This window comes from Monodelphis domestica, chromosome 8 (genome assembly GCF_027887165.1).
Source record: "Monodelphis domestica isolate mMonDom1 chromosome 8, mMonDom1.pri, whole genome shotgun sequence".
NCBI classification, from domain to species: domain Eukaryota; kingdom Metazoa; phylum Chordata; class Mammalia; order Didelphimorphia; family Didelphidae; genus Monodelphis; species Monodelphis domestica.
The window spans coordinates 28,866,946-28,888,050 of record NC_077234.1 but is presented as its reverse complement, the minus strand read 5'-3'; the positions used below and the strand labels follow the sequence as shown (position 1 = coordinate 28,888,050).

The 21,105-nt window shown below is 36.4% G+C and overlaps 1 protein-coding gene across 5 annotated transcripts in view; it reads left to right on the top strand.

Moving 5' to 3' along the window:
- ZBBX (zinc finger B-box domain containing) overlaps positions 1-18,404 on the top strand; it is a 159,440-nt gene extending 141,036 nt beyond the window's left edge. For all 5 annotated transcript variants that reach the window (XM_056807797.1, XM_056807799.1, XM_007502259.3 and 2 more), the window contains 2 exons: positions 16,777-16,915; positions 18,115-18,404. In XM_056807797.1, the coding sequence (XP_056663775.1) occupies positions 16,777-16,915; positions 18,115-18,214 (239 nt within the window). In that variant the 3' untranslated portion in view covers positions 18,215-18,404. The remainder of the gene's footprint in view (positions 1-16,776; positions 16,916-18,114) is intronic.
- The last annotated feature ends 2,701 nt before the right edge of the window (positions 18,405-21,105 follow it).

The window sequence follows — 21,105 nt, the reverse complement described above, 5'->3', positions numbered from 1 at the left end:
CTTTAGGTATAGATCCAAATTTCTCTCCAGAATGGATGGAACAGTTCACAACTCTGCTAACAATGCATTTAGTGTCCCAATTTTGCCACATCCCTGCCAACATTTATCACTTTCCTCTATTATCATATTGACTAATCTGATAGGTGTAAGTTGGTACCTCAGAATTGTTTTATTTTGTGTTTCTCTAATCAAGAGTGATTTAGAACACTGTTTCATATAATTATTGATAGCTTTGATTTCTTCATCTAAAAATGCTTGTTAATTACCTTTGATCATTTTTAGACTGGTATGACTGGTATTCTTATACATTTGACTTGCTTCTCTTTGTATTTCAGAATTGAGGCACTGATCAGATGAATTTGTTGTGAATTTTTTCTCTGTTGTTTCCCTTCTCATCTTGGTTACATTGGTTTAATGTGTACAAAGTATTTTAATTTAATATAATCAAAGTTATTCCTTTTTTATCTTTTAATGTTTTTCTATCTCTGGTTTGCTCATAAATTCTTCCCTTCTCCGGAGTTATATCAGGTAAACTATTCTATGTTCCCCTAATTGACTTATGGTATGACCCTTATCTGTAAATCATATAACAATTTTGACCTTGTCTTGGTAAAAGGTAGGACTTATTGGTCAACATCTAGTTTCCTACATATTGTTTTCCAATTTTCCCAAGAGTTTTGTCAAATAGTGAGTTCTTATACCAAAAGCTGGGCTTGTTGGTTTTTTCCTCCTGCATATTGTGTATCTAATCTATTTCATTGATCTACCATTCTATTTCTTAGCCTGTCTCGGACTGTTTTGATGATTATGCCTTTAGAATACAGTTTGAGATCTGGTACTTCTAGGCCATTCATTCCCATTTTTCTTTTGTTAATTCCAATGATATTCATTTTCTGGTTCTGTAAAATAATTCTTGGCAGTTTAATGATATGTCAACAAAGTTACTTTAGGCAGATTTTGTATTTGTATTATTATTTTATTATATTATTTTGGTAGACCCAGGAGCAATTAATATGTTTCCAATTGTCTGGATCTGACTTTATTTGTGTGAAAAATACTTTGTAAACATGTTGTTATTATTCCTGGTTTCTCTTGACAAATTGATTCTTAGTTATTTTATATTGTCTAGTGGTTTTTAAACTGATTTCTCTCTATCTCTTTCTGCTAGAATTTGTTGATAATACATAGAAAGGACAAATAATGTAAGTTTATTTTGTTTCCAGCAGTTTTGCTAAATTTGTTATTTTGAAGTTTTTTAATTGATTCTCTAGGATTCCATAAATATATCATCATATCATCTTCAAAAAGTGATGGTTTAGTTTCCTCATTGCCTACCTTAAATCCTTCCATTTCTTTTTCTACTTTTATTCCTAAGGCTAGGATTTCTAAGATAATATAAAATATCATTAGTAGTGATAATGGGCATATTTGCTTCGCCTCTGATATTATTGGAAAGGCTTCTAACATATCCATTGCAGATGGATTTTAGGTAGACACTACTTATCATTTAAGCAAAGACTCATTTATTCCTCTATTTTCTAATTCTTTTAGTTTCATACCCAGTTCATTGATCTGCTTGTTCTTCATTTTATTTATGCAAGTGTTGAGAGATACAAATTTTCCTCCTAGTGCTGCTTTGGCTTTATCCCACAAATTTTCTTATGTTGTCTCATCATCATTCTCTTTAATAAAATTTTTGATAGTTTCTATATTTTGTTCTTTGACCCATCTCAATTTTAGAATTAATTTTTGATTTGTTTTTCCATGGACCTTTATTGATTATAATTTTATTAGATTATGATATAAAAAGAATGGCTTTATTATTTCTTTGCATTTGACTATGAAGTTTTTATGCAATAATACATTGTCAGTTTTTGTGTACATGCCATATTCTGTTGAAAAGAAGATATATTCATTTCTATTCACATTCAATTTTCTTTAGAGATCTATTAAATCTAATTTTTTTTTCTAAAACTTCCTTCACTTCTTGTTTACTTCTTGGTTAGATTTATCTAGTTCAGAGGGGAAAGTTGAAGTTCCACACTAGTATAATTTTACTGAATTCCTAAATTTCCTCATTTCACTTGTTTAAAAATCTGGAGGCTATACCATTTGGAGTGTATATGTTTAGTATTAATTTTATTTCATTGTCTTGGTACCTTCCTTATTGTAAAAGTAATTTCCTCCTTTATTTTACTTAGATCTATTTTTTTTTGCTTTAGTTTTGTCTGAGATTATGATTGATACTTTTGCTTTTCTTACTTTAAATGAAACACAATAAATTCTGTTCCAGCCTTTTTTTAAAGCCTTCAGATCCTTTAATGTGGAAACTACTAAGTCCTTAGTAATCCTGAGTATGACTACATGATTTTTGAATTGTTTATTTATGGCTGCTTGCAGTGTTTTTTTTTTTTTGTTTGTTTGCTTGTTTGTTTTGGTTGTTGTTTTGTTGTTTTGTTGTTGTTGGATTTTTTTGTTTTGTTTTGTTTTATTCCTTGGCCTAGATGATGAAGAATTTGGGGATTTTATTCTTAGAGTTTCCATTTAGGGGTTTATTTCATAGGGTGATAGGTATATTTTTTCAATTTCATTTTTACCCTCTTTTTCAGGAATACCAGGCAGTTTTCTTTGATAATTTCATGTAATATGACATCTTTTTCCCAGGTCAGTTATTTTTCCAATGAGAAATTTTTGACTTCTATTTTTTATTTTATTTTGTTATATTGTTTCTTGCTATCTTATGAAGTCATGGGATTTCTACTTGCCCAATTCTAATTTTTAAGAAATTATTTCTTTCCATGAGCTTTTGAACTTCCTTTTCCATTTGAACAATTTTACTTTTGAAGAAAATCTTTTTTTCCACTGGATTTTTGACCTTTTTTTTTACCATTTGGCCTATTCTTTGTTTTTAAGATGTTATTTGCTCCTCACAATTCTTTTCATTTTTTCTTCCTCTTTACCGTCCTTCTTCTCTTCTTTGATTTTTTAATTCCTTTTTTAGATCTTCCAGAGCCTGAGATCAGTTCCCATTTTTCTTTGAAGGCAGTCCCCTACTAAGTCTGTCTCTCTTCACTTTGCCACCATAATAATTTTATATGATTAGTTGTTTGTTTTTTTCATTGGGGGGTTGTTTTTGATGTTTGCTTATTTTCATAGACCTTTTCTAAACTTTTATTTCTATCCTAAAGTTGGGCTCCATTCTTAGGATGGGATTGGGGGGGGGAGTGGCATTCCCTTAAACTTCAGTTTTTCCTTGCTGCTACCTTCAGCTCTAGTTCTGGATTTCTGCAAGTTTCAGTTCTTCCAAGTCTCCCCTAGGGACTGTTGTTGGCTTGCAGGGCCCAGAATACTATGAGCTACCTTGTGCTACTGCTCAAGGTGTCTACTTAGGCCTGGATAGTGGCTTTGGGCCTCACTCTGGGTTTATCCTGGCCATGTGTACCATCACCTGCCTTGATCTGGAGTTCTGGTGCTCACTGCAGGTTTGAGTAAGGGCTCTAGGACTTCCCTTATGCTTGTACCCATGAGATATACTGCAAACTGCCCTGCACTGGGATTGGTGATCTTCCCCTTGTGTTTGGGCAGTCTACAGGCCTCACTCTGGGCCTACACAAGCCAGGTACACTGTGAATAGCCATGTACTGAGGCTTGTGCTAGGACTGTTGGATTCGGCCGGGTCTAAGGATCTCAAAGTTGGCTCAGGCCGAGGTTCAGAATCTGGAGCAATGCAGTGGGGTAGTGGGGCTTGCTATTGGCTTGCACAGGTACTCCTCGGTGGGGCCTTGCTCTGGGCTTGTGGTCCCCTCTTAGCCCAGTGAACCAGTCCCTCTTTGCCTACCTTCCAAGTTGCTTTCTGTCAACTAATTGTTTTTTTTTATACCTTTGTCTATTTTGTCTCTCCAATTTTTGTTTTCAAGCATTACTTTAAGGTTGATTGGAAGGATTCTCAGAGAGATTCAAGCCTTTTGTGACTCTGCTCTGCTCTTCCATTTTGGCCCCACCTCCAAACCTTCTCTTTTTTGGCCAGGCCTTGAGGAAGGAGAACTTCACAGTGTTGGTCATTGGATGCTGGGCCTGCAGTTGTCATCAGTGTGTGTAACCATTAGTAATCCCTCTATACTTTTTTTGTTCTTACTGCTATAAATGAGCAGCCAAGCAGACTTGAGGCCTTCCTCTGGAAAAAAAGAGCTTAATTTAGTTGAATTGCATCTTTGAAAATTAAGAAAAATCACCTATTCTTAACCCTTTGGGGGGAAAACAGAAAACCCCCCAGAAAATATGAAATAATGCCCCTGACAACACAGACTAAAAGCTACAAACATCTAATTTGATCTTTATGGCAATCCTGCCATGACAGTAGCAGAGTATATTTTGATGTTCAATTTGAAAATGATGAAATAGTTCAAGATACTTACTCAGGGTTAAATAGTTTCTAAATGGCCCAAGTCCTGCGATATGAAATCATCTGTTCTTTCCATTATAATAATTCCCTGTTATGGTCAATTAAGGGAAGGAGACAAGATTTGCAGAAAAGAAGGAAAAAATGAAAGAATAAGAGAAAAGGAGGAATAGAGGACTACACATGATGACGGAGAAGAGAAACAGAGACACGATAGCTGTACAGAGTTCCCAGGCCAGTCATCCCAAAAGGAATTTCAGATGAATCCAGAAGGAAGTTACAGATGGAAAAGAAATGGAGCAGAGAAGCCCACAAGGAAGAAAAATACCACTTAAGAATGGATTTAGGCAGAACAAGTGAATGTAACTCAATAGATACAGAAGACACGGAAGAGAGAGAGATGTTATAGAATTTTAAAAGGATCTGTTTTTAAGATCAACCAGCACTGTATTAGGCACTACAGATGCAAATCCAGAGAATGAAATAGCCCATCGGGGAAGCCAACACACACACACACACACACACACACACACACACATACACACACCCACACATCAGTACATGCAGAACCACACAAGATAATGAAGCACAATATAATTTGAGAGAGGAGGAAGGAGAGTGTGTGCACTTAGAGAGATCAGGAAAGCTTTCTCATAGAAGGGGGGAGAGAAGAGAGGGAAGCTGGAAGGCAGAGGTAAGGGGTGAGTGAATTCCAGGTTTGGGGGACCAATGGCTAACAGGCACAGAGACAGTAGTTGTTGTAATACTAGAGAGAAGGTGAGTTTGGCAGGATCACAAGTACAGAAAGAAGGAATAAGAGGCAGTGAGTCTGAGAAGGCAGACCACGGAGCCAGGTTGTAAAGGACTTTAAAAATTAAAAAGAGGAATTTATATTTGATCCCAGCAGCAACTGGAAACTTCTATACCTAGTGTAGTTAGAATGTACGTTGACCAATAACCCAGGGAAGTCCAAAGGGCACTAATATCAGTTTTCGGGTGGTGGGTAGGAAGCTAAAGCTCAATATCCTCTCATAGGCAGATATCCTTGGCAAATATCTGGTCTGGAGTTCAAGATTTAGACTTCTGGCCCCAAATCTAGTTTTCCTTCTAATAGACTCCATGAACCAGAGATGTGTAGTAAAGTTTTACAAAGTAATATGCTTTCACCTTATGCCCAAACCTAATTCTTCTTTTCTGTCCAAGCTGAAGTGTCAGTGACTGTAGGGAACTTGCAAATTATGCTGACATAAAAATGTTGGTTTCTATGAATTAATTACCTTTATTTGAGCTAAATCAGCAGTTTCCTCTACCAGGACAAAATAAAACTGAGAGGCAACCTGGTGTCTTGGGGGCTGATGGGAAGGAAGTACTAGGTTCACAAACTATTTTGACTTACAAGCTGTGCGATCCTAGGCAAGTTGCTTTAACTAACACCTTCAGTTTGTTTATTTGAAAAATTAATAGAATACCACTTTATGTAGCTGAGATATGTAGATGGCTTTGCAAACATTAAAGTACTCTAGCGACAGAGTAATATGACTGCATTGACATGCTCTTAGACATGATGTCCTCAATCCTACATTATCATCTAAACTTCTTTTTAGGATTGGGTTTTGTTCTGGAAAGATGGTAACAAACTGGAGGTCTGAATTTGGGCAACCAGGATGCGTGATGTTCCAGAGACTATGCTATGGGTTCAGTTTGGGAGAAATCAGGACTTTTAATTCTGAGAGAAGACAGAGGGAAGCAGACAAAATAACTATCTAAAAGTATTTGAGGTTAATGAAAATATGAGTTAAATTTTCTCTTTTTGCCTAAGAGAGAGAACCAGGACCCTTGGCTAGAAATAATAGACATCCTATAGTTCGCCAAAAATGTGATTTTAATTAGAATAATCCTGAAGTGGAAAGGGCTTCCTCACAAGGAAGAGCAGGCTTGGGTTGACTGGTTGTGAGGGATATTTTGCAGGGGGGTTTCATTCATAGCTAAGAGCTAACACTGAACAAGTGTTTCATGGTTTACAAAGCCTCTTTCATGTTCATTCCTCTGATCCTTCAAAAGCAGATGCATTCTTAGGCCATGTTAAGAGGGACAGTGTCCAGGATTAGGGTAGGTCATTGTTCATTTGTACACTTCCCTAGGGTCACGTCCCTTCAGAATGAGTTTGTTTAGTTCTGGTGACATGGTCTCTTCTAGCCTGCCATCCTTGGTAGCATCTTAGTTGATCATTGATACCATGAAGCTATCTTCAGGGCAGGAATATTTCTTCCTTCATTTGCCTATAGAAGGCATAGAGGTAGCCCCCCCCCCCTCCAGTGTTTTAGCAATTGGAGGTAACTTTTTATTCTGAATAAAATAATAGGTCACCTTTATTCAAACATAGTTCTAAGTCATTCAAGGTGGTCTGATGAGATGGTTTTCATTGTTGGATCTTTTGGATTGAAAACTGATTCTTCCTTTGGCTGAGCTAAAAATGTAACCTTTCATTACAAAGTGGTGCTTCTTCCTGAGTTGGGGAGCAGACAAGAGATGGATAACAGCACTTGGTTCGTGGAAGAAGAAACTTGGCCAGGTGCACATGCCAGAGGTGACATCAAGTATAGGTAGCATTGGAGAAAGATCTTCTGGGTTTTCTCTCCATGGTCTTCTTGTTGGCAGAGCAATGACTGTTTCTTAGCTCTACTAATCCTTGTTCTTTCTGCTGACTGTCTCTTCTGGAAAATGGAAGAGCAGAATAGGTAGATGCTATCCCCATTTTTCTGCAATCAGAGATGGGGAGAGGAATAATCTGTTGGAGGCAGAGGGATGGCTGACAATCTGTTGCTTCACTTTCCTTTTCTCTCTCTTCTCCCCCTGTTAGGGGCTGGGAAACCTGTGGCCACCCAGGTGCCACTGAACCAAAGCAGGTGTGACTGTTAATTCATCACTGTCCTCTTTCATGAATGAGTCTATGTCTCCCAATTTGAAGACTTTTGATCTGTATAGTTATTCTACTGGTGGTATTTTGGATAGTTGTACATTTGTCTTCACCAGGGAATTTCCCCTGATGGCTCATGTTCCTAAGAGCTTAAAACATGTATTAGATCTGTATTTTCAGTATTGAGCTAATAATTTTCCTTGGTACTCTTCCCACTCTTTGAGATATAGATGTAGGAGTCTTATTACTAGATCAAAGTGTATATACATAGTTTTATGGCTCTTTGGGCATAGTTCCAAATTATCCTCAAAAATCTTTGGATCAGTTTACAACTCCATCCACAAGGTAACTAGTGTCCCATTTTGCCACATCCTCCAAGCACTTATTTTCCTTTTTGGTCATATTAGTTAATCTGTTATGTGTGAGGTGGTACCTCAGAGGTGTTTTAATTTGCCTTTCTCTAATCAACAATGATTTAGAACATTTTTATATGATTATATAGATAGCTTTGATTTCTTCACCTGAAAATTGCTTATTCATGTCCTTTGGTGATTTTTCAATTGTGGAATGACTTGTATTCTTTTAAATTGACTTTTTATAGTTGAAAAATGAAGCTTTTATCAGAGAAACTTGATGCAAAATCTTTTCACAGTTGTTTACCTGTTAATCTTGGTTACATTGGCTTTGTTTATATAAAACCTTTTCAATTTAATATAATCAGCATTTTTCATTTTATATCTCTTAATGTTCTCTATCACTTGTTGAATCATAAATTCTTCCCTTTTCCATACTTATGACATGTAAACTATTCCTTGCTCCCTTAATTTTCTTACGGTATCACCCTTTATGTCTAAATGATGTATCCGTTTTGACCTTATCTTGGCAAAGGGCCTGATATATTGGTTTATACTTAATTTCTGCCCTGCTATTTTCTGATTTTTCCAGCAGATTTTACCAAATTGTAAATTTTTGTTCCACAAACTGTGGTTCTTGAGGTTTATTATTTACTAAATCGCCATGGTCATATGCAAATGTATACTGTGTGTCTAGTCTGTTCCATTGATCCAGGATTCTATGTCTTAGCCGGTACTAGTTTGTTTTGATGATTACTGCTTTAAAGTACTATTTGAGATCTGGTATGCATAGAAGACGCCCCTTGTAAGGTCTCTTCATTGCAAGCTCAGGACCAACATTAATAAAGTGGAACACACCAAAACAGGGCCAAGAGGATGACAAGAGACCTTAGTCAGTTGAAGGATCTGAGAATAGTTAGCTCTTCTAAGACATAAGGGGATATGATAGCTGTTTTCCAATGTTTGAAAGATTTGCACATGGAGAAGAAAGAATATGTTTCCCTTTTCCCATTTGTCCTCATCTGGAGGATCTCCAAACAATGGGTTGAAGGTACAAAGAAGGAAATTTAGACTTCAAAGAGTGTCAAAGAAAAAGCTTCCGAAAAACTAGAGCTATCCCAAGGTGGAATCAAGTGGTAGTTTGCCTCTCACTCGAGGTCTTCATCCTTGATATGTTGTAGACCAGTATGTTCAATAGCAATAAGGATCACTAAAAGTCATGTTAATAAAGAAAACCACATTCTAACATTATTTTATATTGTATTTTTATTCATTTTGTTAAATATTTCCAAATTACATTTAATCTAAAGGTTGGGGCCCTGGGCTCAGGCCATGTGTTTGACCCATCTGTTATAGAGAGAATTCTTGCACAGATTGTAGGGAGGATTAAGTGATGAGTTCATGTCCCTTCCAGCTCTGAAAGTTTGTGATTTTGTTCCTCGGTGAAACAGGTGCTGCAGTAATGCTCTTTTTTGTAGTTTAGGAAACTTCAGAGAGATCGGCTCCCTTGCCCATGGTCCCATAAGTAGCTCTTTTCAGAGGGGGTCTCATTCCTCATTTTAGGTCCTCAACATTTTTTTAAGTTTCAGAATGCTCAAAGGAAGAACCAAATGACTAAAGAATGTCCATCCATTGCCCCAAGTGTGGCATTCAACTAAGCAGCTCACCCAGGCAGTGATCTGGAACCCTTGCTGCATATGGAAAATGAGTTCACTGAACCGTCATTGAATCTGGGGATATTTTATAGCATGTCAATACATTCAGGGGAATGTCCAGAATTTTCTGTGAGCATTTGTTGCTCTTCTCTGCTACTTAAAAGCCCATCATTTAATACCAACTTTCTTGTACTGTTGCCACAAGGGTGTGGAAATTGCAGGTTGGGCTTTCAAAAGGCAAATTGACAGAAAAGGTTGCCAGCTATATGGGATTCTAGATGACGATAAAAAATAACAGCTAATTTGTCATTTTTAACATTTAAAATTTAATTTAATATTCTTCAAAGGTTATAAGAGCCAGCTCCATGGTCTCACATGCAGGAGTCTTTCCTGTTCAGAGAGATGCAAAATATTGAGGGGGTGCATAGGTGTTTGGTAAATTGGGATGACCCTGCGCTAGTCTGAGTAGCCACAAACTAGCTACTGAGTCTGCCCCTTTGGGGGGACCTAGGCAGACATCATTCCCCGTAGGAACTGTTAACATCTCGTCTTTCATGGTGGATGGATGATGTGCCATCAGGAACACTCTTAGTTGAATAAAAAATAAGGAGAGACAAAAGACAAATCATAGATTCTGTCTTACATGGTAAATTTCGCTGCTTACGCCTTAGATCAAGGTTTAGTTGTTACCGTGTTGGGGATGATAATCTAAAACATTGAAGTTTATGGTTGGCTGTAACATATCCAGCCATATAATATGGAAAGGATAGTTTATATCATGGGATTCATATGGGGTGTTTAACTCCTTTTTCCCTTTGTATAGCTAGGCCAATGTCTATTCATGTTCCATGTAACATTTCATTCATAATGTAGTTCAAAGCCAGCATCACTGTTGGAAATTGATTCACGAAGATAAAACTGATGTAAAATTTTGCCAAAATGTTGTCAGTTTTTCTGTCATGTACAGTTCTTCATGACCCCATTTAGGGCTTTCTTGTCAAAGATACTGGGGGAGTTTGCCATTTTCTTCTCCAGCTCACTTTACAGATCAGGAAACTGAGGCAAACAGGGTTAAATGACCCAGGGTCACAGCTAGTAAGTGTCTGAAGACAAATTTGAAACTCATGAAGATGAATATTCTTGATTAAAGACCCATTGCTCTATGCACTGTGCCTTGGCTGCCCTCCCACCTCCCCAAATGAATACATGAGAGTAAAAAGAATTGATTGGGGCTTTCTTAAGTCAACATTGAACTTATTCTTGCTGGCAAAAATGGCTTAATGAATGTCTTTGTGGTTGTAGGGGCTGTATTGTGTATATTTGTCTTTTTATTAATTTGGGGAGGTTTCCAAAGCATTCCCTTTTATTTTGTAACCTTGCCTATTAACATATTAATTGCTCAAGGTCTAACACCATTTTAACAAACAAATTCTCAAGAGAATGGGCTGATGTTTTGACAGGTGAGGACTCTGAGAGTTCTTTGATGGTCATAAAGAAATAGATTTCTAATTAGAGAAAAAAAATATTTTTTTTTCAGCAATACCTAACAAAATGTTAGCACATATTGTGACAATATCTTAAAAGTGGGAAAATATTTGGTGCAGATATTCAGTGTGGCTAAAATCTTGAATCTGAAAACTGTTGTCTTTTCAAAACTAGGTGTGTATTTTCCTTTTTTTAATTTTAAATCTAGAAGAGCTTTTTACAATGGCAAAATTCCAACTTTTCCTTTCCAATTGTTTGATATGAACTAAATTTTCAAATATAAACAAAAGCTTAAATTAATTTAACCCTGCATACACTTCAACTTAAAATTTTAACTTGAACACATTTCCCTTTAAGGAGGCAGCTAGTTGGCTCAGTGGATAGATCACTGGGCCTTGAGTCAGGAAGATCACAGTTCAAATCCAGTCTCAGATGTTCACTAGGTTTGTGATACTCAGCAAATCAATAAACCCCTGCTTGTCTAATCACTGGAAAAGGAAGGAAGTGACAAACCACTTTTTGATATCTTTACTAAGAAAACACTATATGGGACTATGAAGATCTGAGAAAGGCTGAACAACGTTTCTCTATAGCATTCCAAATCTAAGGTATGTTTGGTGCTAGATTTTTAAAGAAACAAAATATAAACTTCCAAATAGAACTTTTTTCAAGTACAGTTGAAATATCACACAATGTAATAAATACATTTTAGGACATAAAATGCAATGAGTTTTTAAAATATATCTTTGTCACATTAGAGAAATGCAAAATCATTTTCACCAAAAAGGAGAAGAAATTGGTTTTGTTTCTAATAATTACTTGATCATACCAAAATAATAAAAAAAGTTATCTGCTGTTTTAGGAATTCTTTTACCACAACTTGAAATTCTCAACAGTTTTACTTAGAAAATAAAATGTTTTCCCCAATTCTGAGGAATACTGTAAGTATCTATTATGTAGCAATAAGTAGGCAAATTCCTATGTTCTGTAATTCTTCTTTCTCTGATAGTCAAATGACAGAAGGAAAGTATCTAGAAATGAATGATAGATATTCAACTTATTTTTTTCTCATCTATTTTAAACCATATATGGTAAAATATCAGGAAATCTAGTCTATGGAAAGCAGTAGAATTTTCATTACCTTTGTAAAATTGACTTCATTTTCATTTGTTTATTTTGTTTTTCATTAATTACATATATCAATTTTCCACACAAGTTTTCCTCAGTTAAATGATTAAATCTTATCTACCTCCCTTCCTTCCCTTTCCCCTCCTTGTGCTGGTAGGTGATTTGATCTTGGTTTTATATATATATATATATATATATATATGTATATATATATATATACATATATATATACATATATATTTATATATTTATTTTTATATATATATATCCAAAACATCTTTCCATATTGTTCATTTTTAAGTGAGTATTAATCTTATAAAACCAAAACCCCCAAATATAAACTAAAAAAAAAAGAACAAACACTATCCTTTGATTTTTATTCTAACTCCAACAGTTCTTTCCCTAGAAATGGATAGTATTCTTTGTCTTGAGTCCCCCAGCATTGTCCTAGATCATTGTATTGCTGCTAGAAGCTAAATCTATCATAGTTGATCATTTCATACTTTTACTGTTACTGTATATAATATTTTCCTGGTTCTGTTTATTTCACTCTGCATCAGTCAATGAAGGTCTTTCCAAAATTATTCTGTTCATTATTCCTTATAGCACAATAGTATTCCCTTAAAGTTGGCTTCAGATATTTAATTTGCTTAGGGGTTATTTTCTCCTTCTAGAATGGTCATCCCTCCTGGTTTATTTTTAGGGTAAAAATATTCAGAAGAATAGAAAAAGAGTTAAAACTCCCCTTTACCCCAATCTTCTGTTTCTTTACTTTTTTCATACCAATAGCCAAATTCAGAATGGAGGCTAAAGATTAATAGTTACTCAAATGTAAATGTACCGAGGTTGATCTTGGATTCCATCTCCATTGCCCAAAGTGGGACAATCTGAGGGAACAATACAGGAGAGTCTTGATAACATCAATGAAAGTAGGCATCTCAGGCTCTCCTAGCTGGAGAGGCATAGTCTAAGGGGCTCTGTAAATCTGGCATTCACCATTATTTAAGCTTAATAACCAGATATTCAGGAAGTTGGAATATATTTGCTGAAAAACTTTGATTCATTCTAAAAGAAACTTTTAGAGACTGCAGCTATAGGCATCATTGATACTAGTAGGCAGAAATACATTCTTTCTCCAAGCCTAGAGGAGAAAGGTTTCTGCCCAAGTAGAGCAGCAGTTCAATTCAGGGTGGTTTTTAGCATGTACAAATAGCTATGAATCAAACCAAATATTTTCCCAGGTTCTCACTTATACATCTTGGAAAACAATTCACATGTAGACATGCTCCCTCCCCTTAATTGCATCATCATATCAGTCTAATCTCTAGAGAATAAATCCTATTGACGATACTAGTGGGCCCTTATTGGAATTTATTCAAACAGGGAAAGACAATGAGAAGTCATTAGCTTATACCCACATTTCTAACTACCAGGGAGGCAGGAAAGCTCAGGTGAGCTGAGAAGAAAGAAAAAAAAATTGTAGAACAGAAACAAGAACTACACAAGCAAGGTGGGATGGTGGTGGTGGTATGTGAGGCTGGGAATAGTGAAATAACAACTATAATTTACAGGAAAGAATTTTCCATTACCCTTAAACTGAAAAACATTTGCACACACAGAGGCAAAAATAATTTGGAGACATCGGCAGTCATCTAATAAGTACCTACTATGTGTGAGACACTGTGTATGGGGTTGGAGTCCAGGAGCCTTAGCTGACAGAGAGGGAGTCATGGGAGGGAAGAAAACATTTGGAAAAGCCTCTAGAGTGAGTCATTTGGGGGACTGACTAGGTATGTGTAAAAGGATTGCCTGGCCAAAGTGAGGGCGCAGTCGAGATCATCTACCATCACGCTGCCCTGAACCTAGTAAACATGGTCTCATTATTTTCCCCAGCTTCATTCAACTGTATAGAAATAGGAGACATGGTCAACAGACCTAGTCACACGCTGCAGGTAACACACAGAATCTTTCTTGCAGCATCCTTAGCTTCCTCAAACCAGCAGTGGGACGTGAGTCATTCAGAATGAAGCAGACAAATGAAAATAAATTCTTTTCTTTACCTGAGAAAACACAGTAAAGGAAAACGTAAGCCTTAAAGAAATAAGGAGCCTGCAGGCACCAACGTTTCTGAGCCGCCTGGTAGAAATTTAAAGGGAGTAGCTCTCTGCCTTCAAATATGACACTAAGAAGAGAGTGGAGGGAGCAGTTGCTCCTCACCTCTCTATGATTAGAACTTGTTTCATAGGATTCACGGTTATAAACTAGAATGTGAAAAAGCACAGAGCGAGGGGAATCTCAAGGATACTGGACAAGAGCCATCGATTACATATGCATAGCTCACACTCAGTAAGCCACTGATCTTAGATTCAGTTTAATTATGTTCTCAGTGGAGGCGATAGAGTTCCTGTTTTGCTGGTCTGTCATTATCCTTACTAACCCAAAGAAAGACCATTTATCTTTTGACAAAGCCTGGGGTAGAGAAAGTTGATAGTGAATAGAGTACAATTCCTTGGCTCATCTTCCTGAATTCAAATCTAGCCTCAGACACTTGCTGTGTGACCCTGGGCAAGTCACTTTACTCTGCCTCAGTTTACTTATCTTTCAAATGATATGGAGAACAAAATGGTAACTCATTCTAGTATCTTTGCCAAGAAAACCTCATATTGGGTCGCAGAGAGATAAATATGATTCAAACAATTCGACCAAAGGGTGAAGATGAACCAAAACTGAGCGGATAGAAGCAGTTTCTCATTTATACTAAAAGGGAGACTTCTTTTAAAATGGAATCACTTGGAATACTATTGTGCTCTAAGGAATGATGAACATAATGATTTCAGAAAGAGCTGGGAAGACCTAAATGAACTGATGCAGAGTGAAACAAGCAGAACCAGGAGAGCACCAGACAGTAACTACAATATTGTGGAACGATCAATGTGATAGACTTTGCTACTAAGAGCAGTTCAGTGATATAGAACAATTCTGAAGGACTTATGAAAAAGAATGCTATCCATCTCTAGAGAAAGAACTGTTGGAGTAGTAATGCAGATGGAAACATGATTCATCATTTCTTTATTTGGGTACATGTTTTAGGGTTTTAGTTCAATAAAATTTTTCACTTACCAAAATGAATAAGATGGAAACATATTTTCCATAATAATACATGTATAATCTAGATTGACTTCTTTGCCAGCTTGGGAAGGGGGACGGAAGAAAGAAGGGGGCAATTTGGATTATATAGCTTTGAAAAACTAATGTGGAAATTTGTTATTAAAATATAAACAGGCATTGAGTCTGTTTTTATTTTCAAATTTCTAATCCCTAGGTAGCATCTTGAATTAAGTAATTGCTTTAAAAATGTTTGTTGAATTCAATTAAATCTGAATCTTTATTTCTATAATATGGAACAGTAGAAAATGGATAGATTTTAACTCAATACCTAAGTCAAAATTCCAGCTCTGCCACTTTTCCCTCTGGGAGATGAACAAGTAATTTTAAGTCTTCAAATGTTAGGTTCTTATCTGTAAATAAAGATGGTGGCCTACTTTCTTTCACCTTTAAATGTTTTCCTCTAGCTTATCAGGAATTATTTCATGTATTATAATTTTATTACTATCACTGCACAGTGCTGAGTCTATAGTAGGTGCAGAATAAATTCTTGTTGATTTTTTTAAACGGAGCCTCTCATGTCAATTAACATATCACATGGGGCCTCATTGCTGCCACTACAGACATTATGAACATGTATAGACAAAAAAATGAAATGTCCAATTATGAAGCGAGAGCAAGAGATTCCAGATGGGCACATTGTCCATCCCATTTTTAGATATGCAAAGATGTCTGAATGAAGGCCACCAAGGGTTTAGCCAGATCTTCTGTGGAAGGTTTCTCCAAGGATAAGGACAAGAAACTCCTGGGATAAGAAGGTATTGACAAACTGTTCTCTGCAAAGGTGGAAGAATTCACACTGATAAAATAACAGACCTATGTAAACAGCCTTTAATATGGCTATCCCTATTGGCCATTTATTATTAGCAAATTTGAGAGGATGCTGTTGGGATCCAATGAGATCATACATGTAAAGGGCTTTGCAAACCTTAACGTGTGGTATGAGCATCAGTTACAATTATGATGATGATACATTTTCTTTTTGACTTCTTTTTCATCACAATCTCTTTTGTGTTGTGTGAGTTCTTCCTATCACAACCCAGCTGCTTATTCTTTCATTGATTTATGACCTACAACTCAACAGGATCTGGAAGCAAAGGAGAAAGGCAGTTATGCCTTAATACTCAGAATCTTAATTGTCTCTCTAATCCAAAGTAAAACATCTGAACTGTAGAACAAGTTGTCTTAACTAGAAAAGGCAGCTTTGCAAAGGAAGCACTTTGATTCAGCATCACTGAGAGTAGGGCTGGGAGGAGCTTTCCAGGTCATCTAATCCAGTGTTAATTATAGTATTTCAAGAGAGAGGCTAAAATTTCCCATTATGAATAAGACAACAAGGAAGAAATGAATGAGTGGTCAGCATAGAACAATACAACAGCATCCTGGCTTATTGACGAGCTTTATCGTTTTCTGTTGATCTTTGGGAGGTTTTTGACAGTCAGACAGTCCGTCCTTCTCAAATATAATTATAGAGGTATCCACAAGCTGTTCTTCTGATCACTTGCCACAGATAGTCTTTATCAAATGATGTATCTCTCCATCACATTTTGGGGCAGATAACGGAGAAGTAGTCGTGTCTATGAGTTGATACACTATGCTCTTTACCGTTCTGCATAAATTGTCAGCACAATGTCATGAAGTAAAACAGTGACAGTCTCAAATAAAATATTTCAGATGCTCCAGAAAGACTTTACAGCTTAAACCCTGAAAAGTTATCAAGCATCAACAGACATTTAGAGAAGATAGGTAAGACGATGACAGATGTCCCTAAGACATCAGAACTAAAGGACTCGAGTAGACTTGACATTTCAAGGTAAGTAACAAATGGCTCATGGCAAAATTGTTGACATGCCAAATTCCTTTCCTGAGCTACATAATGAAATAGATGGCCTCTGAGCATGTACTTCCCATGGATTTTTATTTGTAAAATAGTTGAGGCCACTGAATAATTATATTGGAGCAGATATAGAAAAATGGTTAACATTTCTTAAAGTTGGTCCCTGTCACATTTTGTAAAATTTCTTTACACTGGGGGCAGCTAGATGGCTCCGTGAATTGAGAGCCAGGCCCAAAGATAGGAGGTCCTGGCTTTAAATTGAGCCTCAGATACTTTGCAGCTGTGTGACCCTGGGCAAGTCACTTAACCCCCTTTGCCGTACTGTTTACTCTTCTACCTAGGAACCAATACACAGTATTGATTCTGAGATGGAAGGTAAAGGCTTTTTAATTATATTACACTTTTAATTTGGACGAGGTAAATTGTTCTATGCCATCCATAAGATGATACAACAAGGAGACAGTGTTGTGGGGGAGGGGGCCCTCTAGGGATGTTCTGCACTGGCTAAAAGTAGCATATATGTAAATGTGGTTGACCGATGGAATATATTACCCCAATACATCCCACGCTTTTCAAGCCTGTTTTCTCTATGATCAACTGAATTGTATCTTAACTGTTAGTAATTGTGATCATTCCAAACTTGGTGAGCTTCTTCACTTAAAAGTGGAGGCTGGATAGTTCAGTGATTCACATTTTTACTGCTATAGCATATTTCAACAATAGAGTGAATATTCCCGCAAGGAAAGGCATCACTTGCTGTAATGCTAATGAATAACGTTTTCACCCAAGGTAGCTTACAACAGAACAGTTTGATTTGTGTACAATGGAAGCCAGTATGGCATAACGGATGGAGAATAGTTTTTAGAAGTCAGAAAGGCCTGATTTCCCGTTCGGCCTCTGATACCTATTACCTTTGTGACCAGAGGAGAGTCACTGCACCTGTCCATGCCCAAGCCTTTCTCTAAGTCTCTTTGAAATAGATGAGCTGATGATCTTCATGGGTGGAAAGTTTCCATGGTGAACCAAGAGGCTGCCAACTCCATCCTTTGGAGGGTGTTTTGCTGACAGTGGAAGCTCCAGGTGCTCTCAAACCAGCTCAGTCTTAACCCCCCCCCTCACAGCCACCTTTTGTCTTATGTGTGTTGATGCTTCATGTGTTTTGAATTCCCTCACAGAGACAATGAAATTCATTGTCACTTGTCGTCTTCGGAAAGCAGCATAGATGATGAAGAAGAGAACTCTCTGGAAAAGCAACAAGTCATTGCCCTACACTGACCAAAAAGAAGTGTCTGATCAGAATGTCCTTATTTTTCCTTTGTGTGTTCACAGAGTAAAGCAAATATGAGGCAAGATTTAACCAATTGAATCTACAGACTGGTCTTAGCTAGTAAAAAAAAAATTAAAAATGGATTCTTGATCTCTCTTTTCAAAGCCAACATACCAATAAAAGTTACTGAAAATATAAGTTTAAGGAATGTTTCTTTGGAATGATGAAAGATCACTAGCAATAGGAGTAGCAGCAATAAAAATAGCTTATTGATAGGGCACTCTAAGGGTTTACAAAGAAATACATGTCCAAACGTACCAAATGTTTCTCAAAACTGTTAGCAAAATCTAGGATAGAAAGGAAGCGTGATTGTGAGTTGAGTGCCCAAGGAAATGATAGTAGATCAAAACAGAATATTTCAATAAAAATATATCATTGAAATACATTTAAAGCATTGAGTGAAATTGTCGTTTCAGAAGAGACTAATTTGACTCAAGCACATCACGTTCCCAACTTCGATCAGCTGAATCGTTTTACATTGAGAATCTGCTGTACTGAGACTTATGTCTTTCTATTGATTAAAAAACGTGACCTTTTAATTTTAGGAGTTTTGGTGGTTTGAGAGAGATCGTTGGTTTGTGGTTGTTTGAGAGTTCTAGTACAAGCCCCCTGATCTTATAGCTAAGGAGCTTGAGCTCATGGATTGTGAAATAACTGTTTCTAGACTATACCTCAGAAGTGGAATGAAAATCTGGGTCATCTTGCTCCAATTTCAGCTCTTCTTCTGTAGTAACATGCCCACTATGAAGAGAACAAAGAAGATCCAAAACATTGTTTTGATATTCACATGAGATTTAAAAATTTTGGTCCTAATTTTTTTAAGTTAAAAAAATCAAATCAGTCATATTTATGCCAATGAATTTGGCTTTACTTCCTAAAATGCTAAAATGCATTGTTAAAGGTATAGTTGTTTGTTTTTACTCAATGTCTATAAAAGGGAATGATGATCACACAGATCCATTATGTTTTTGTCAAAATCAGGTTATGACAGGGGCTGCTTGGTGGTTCAGTAGATAGTGAGACTTACACATGAGAGGTCCTGGGTTCAAATATGACCTCAGAAACTTACTAGCTTTGTGACCCTGGGTAAGTCCCTTAACCCCAATTCCCTAGCTCTTAACATTCATATGCCTTAGAACAGATGCTTAATATCAATTCTAAGACAGAAGGTAATTTTTTTAAAGATTAGGTTATGCTAGACTAACTTGCTTACTTTTTGTTTTGTTTTTTTAATAGAGTTGATAAATTGATGGATGGGTTCAAAGAATGTTAAATCTTACTCAGATTTTTGTGGAACATTTAACTGTTTCTTTTTTATATGTTGGTTGAAAGGATATAGCAATATTGACTAAATAATAATACAAATTCACTGTATTTAGAGTTTTTTGATTGGTCAGATCCATAAAAGTCATTAATGGTTGATGTCAGCTTTTAAGGACATCTCCATAGGTCCTAAGGATCTATTCTTAGCCCTACTCTCTTTAAAATTCTTTTCAATCTTGTCATAGACACACACTCTCACCCCTTGATATATATGTACATTGCTGTATACTTAAACAACATTCCTTCAGATTTCCTCATTTAATTGTCAGAGCCTGTCTGTGTTCATCAGTTTGGGGATTTAAGTCTCTGTCATCTAGCAGAGTGCCTGACACTTAAAACTGAATGAACTTTTGTAAAGTACTTTTTGAAAGTCTTTAAAGAAATTATATTCCCGAGTTGAATGTTTTAAAATTTCATAAGCATATCTCCTATGCATTCATCCAAGTCATTGATAATTATATAATTTTCCAGTAACACATTTCAGATTATATAATTGGTAATTATGTAAAACAATGTATCTAGATTCTCAAAAACTTAAAAAAGAAAAAAAGTAGTCTCCAGTTTCAGAGAGCTTGAGATAGGGTCTCCTGGAGACAATGGGATTAATAGCAAGATAACAAGGAAAGAGAGTCAGAGGGAAAGAGAGCGGGCCTTCCTGATATGGGAACAGCCATTCTACAGACATGGAGATAGGAGATGGAATGTTATGTACGAGGAATAGCAAGTAGGCTGTATGGAAGTCAAGTGGGAGTGGAGACAAATACAAAAAAAATGATTGTAAAGGGGACAAGTTATGAAGATCTTTAAGTTCCAAATTGAGGAATGTGTGTGTGTAAAGATAGATAGATAGATAGATAGATAGATAGATAGATAGATAGATAGATAGATAGATATTGAAGAAGGTAATAGGGAACCATTGGAGTTTATTGAGTATAGTTCTGTATTTTCAAAAAAAAAATCACATTGGCAGATAAATGGAGATGGATTTCAGTATGAAGAGAATTGAGGCCATGAAACCAATTCACCTTATGGGTGATTATGGGGCAAAATGAAAATGAACAGTTATGCATGACATTAATATTGAGGCTGAGTAACTGGAAAGATGTTAGTGCCCTTATGAGAACAAGGGCAGAAAAAAAAACCGAAGGTTAGGGATATGGACAGGAGGCTAATGATTTCTATTTTGGGCATGTCAAATTTCAAAGGCCTTCAGGGTGTCTACTATGAGACATCCAAAAGGTAATTGTGCATGACTAACTCAGGAGAGAGAAAAAGACTGGGTATATACATCTGGAATCATCAGCAAAGAGGTGATAATTGAACCCAGGGGAGCTTGTTCACCAAGTGAGATAGTAGAATGAAAAGTGAAGTGGGAGCATTAGAGGATACCATGGTTAGTGAAAAAAGCATCAAGCAAGTAGATTGAAAAGGAGAAGTCAGACTAGTAAGAGGAGACTTTGGAGAGGGTCAGAAATACCTAAAGAGAAGAACGTATCCAGGAGTAGAAGGTACTCAG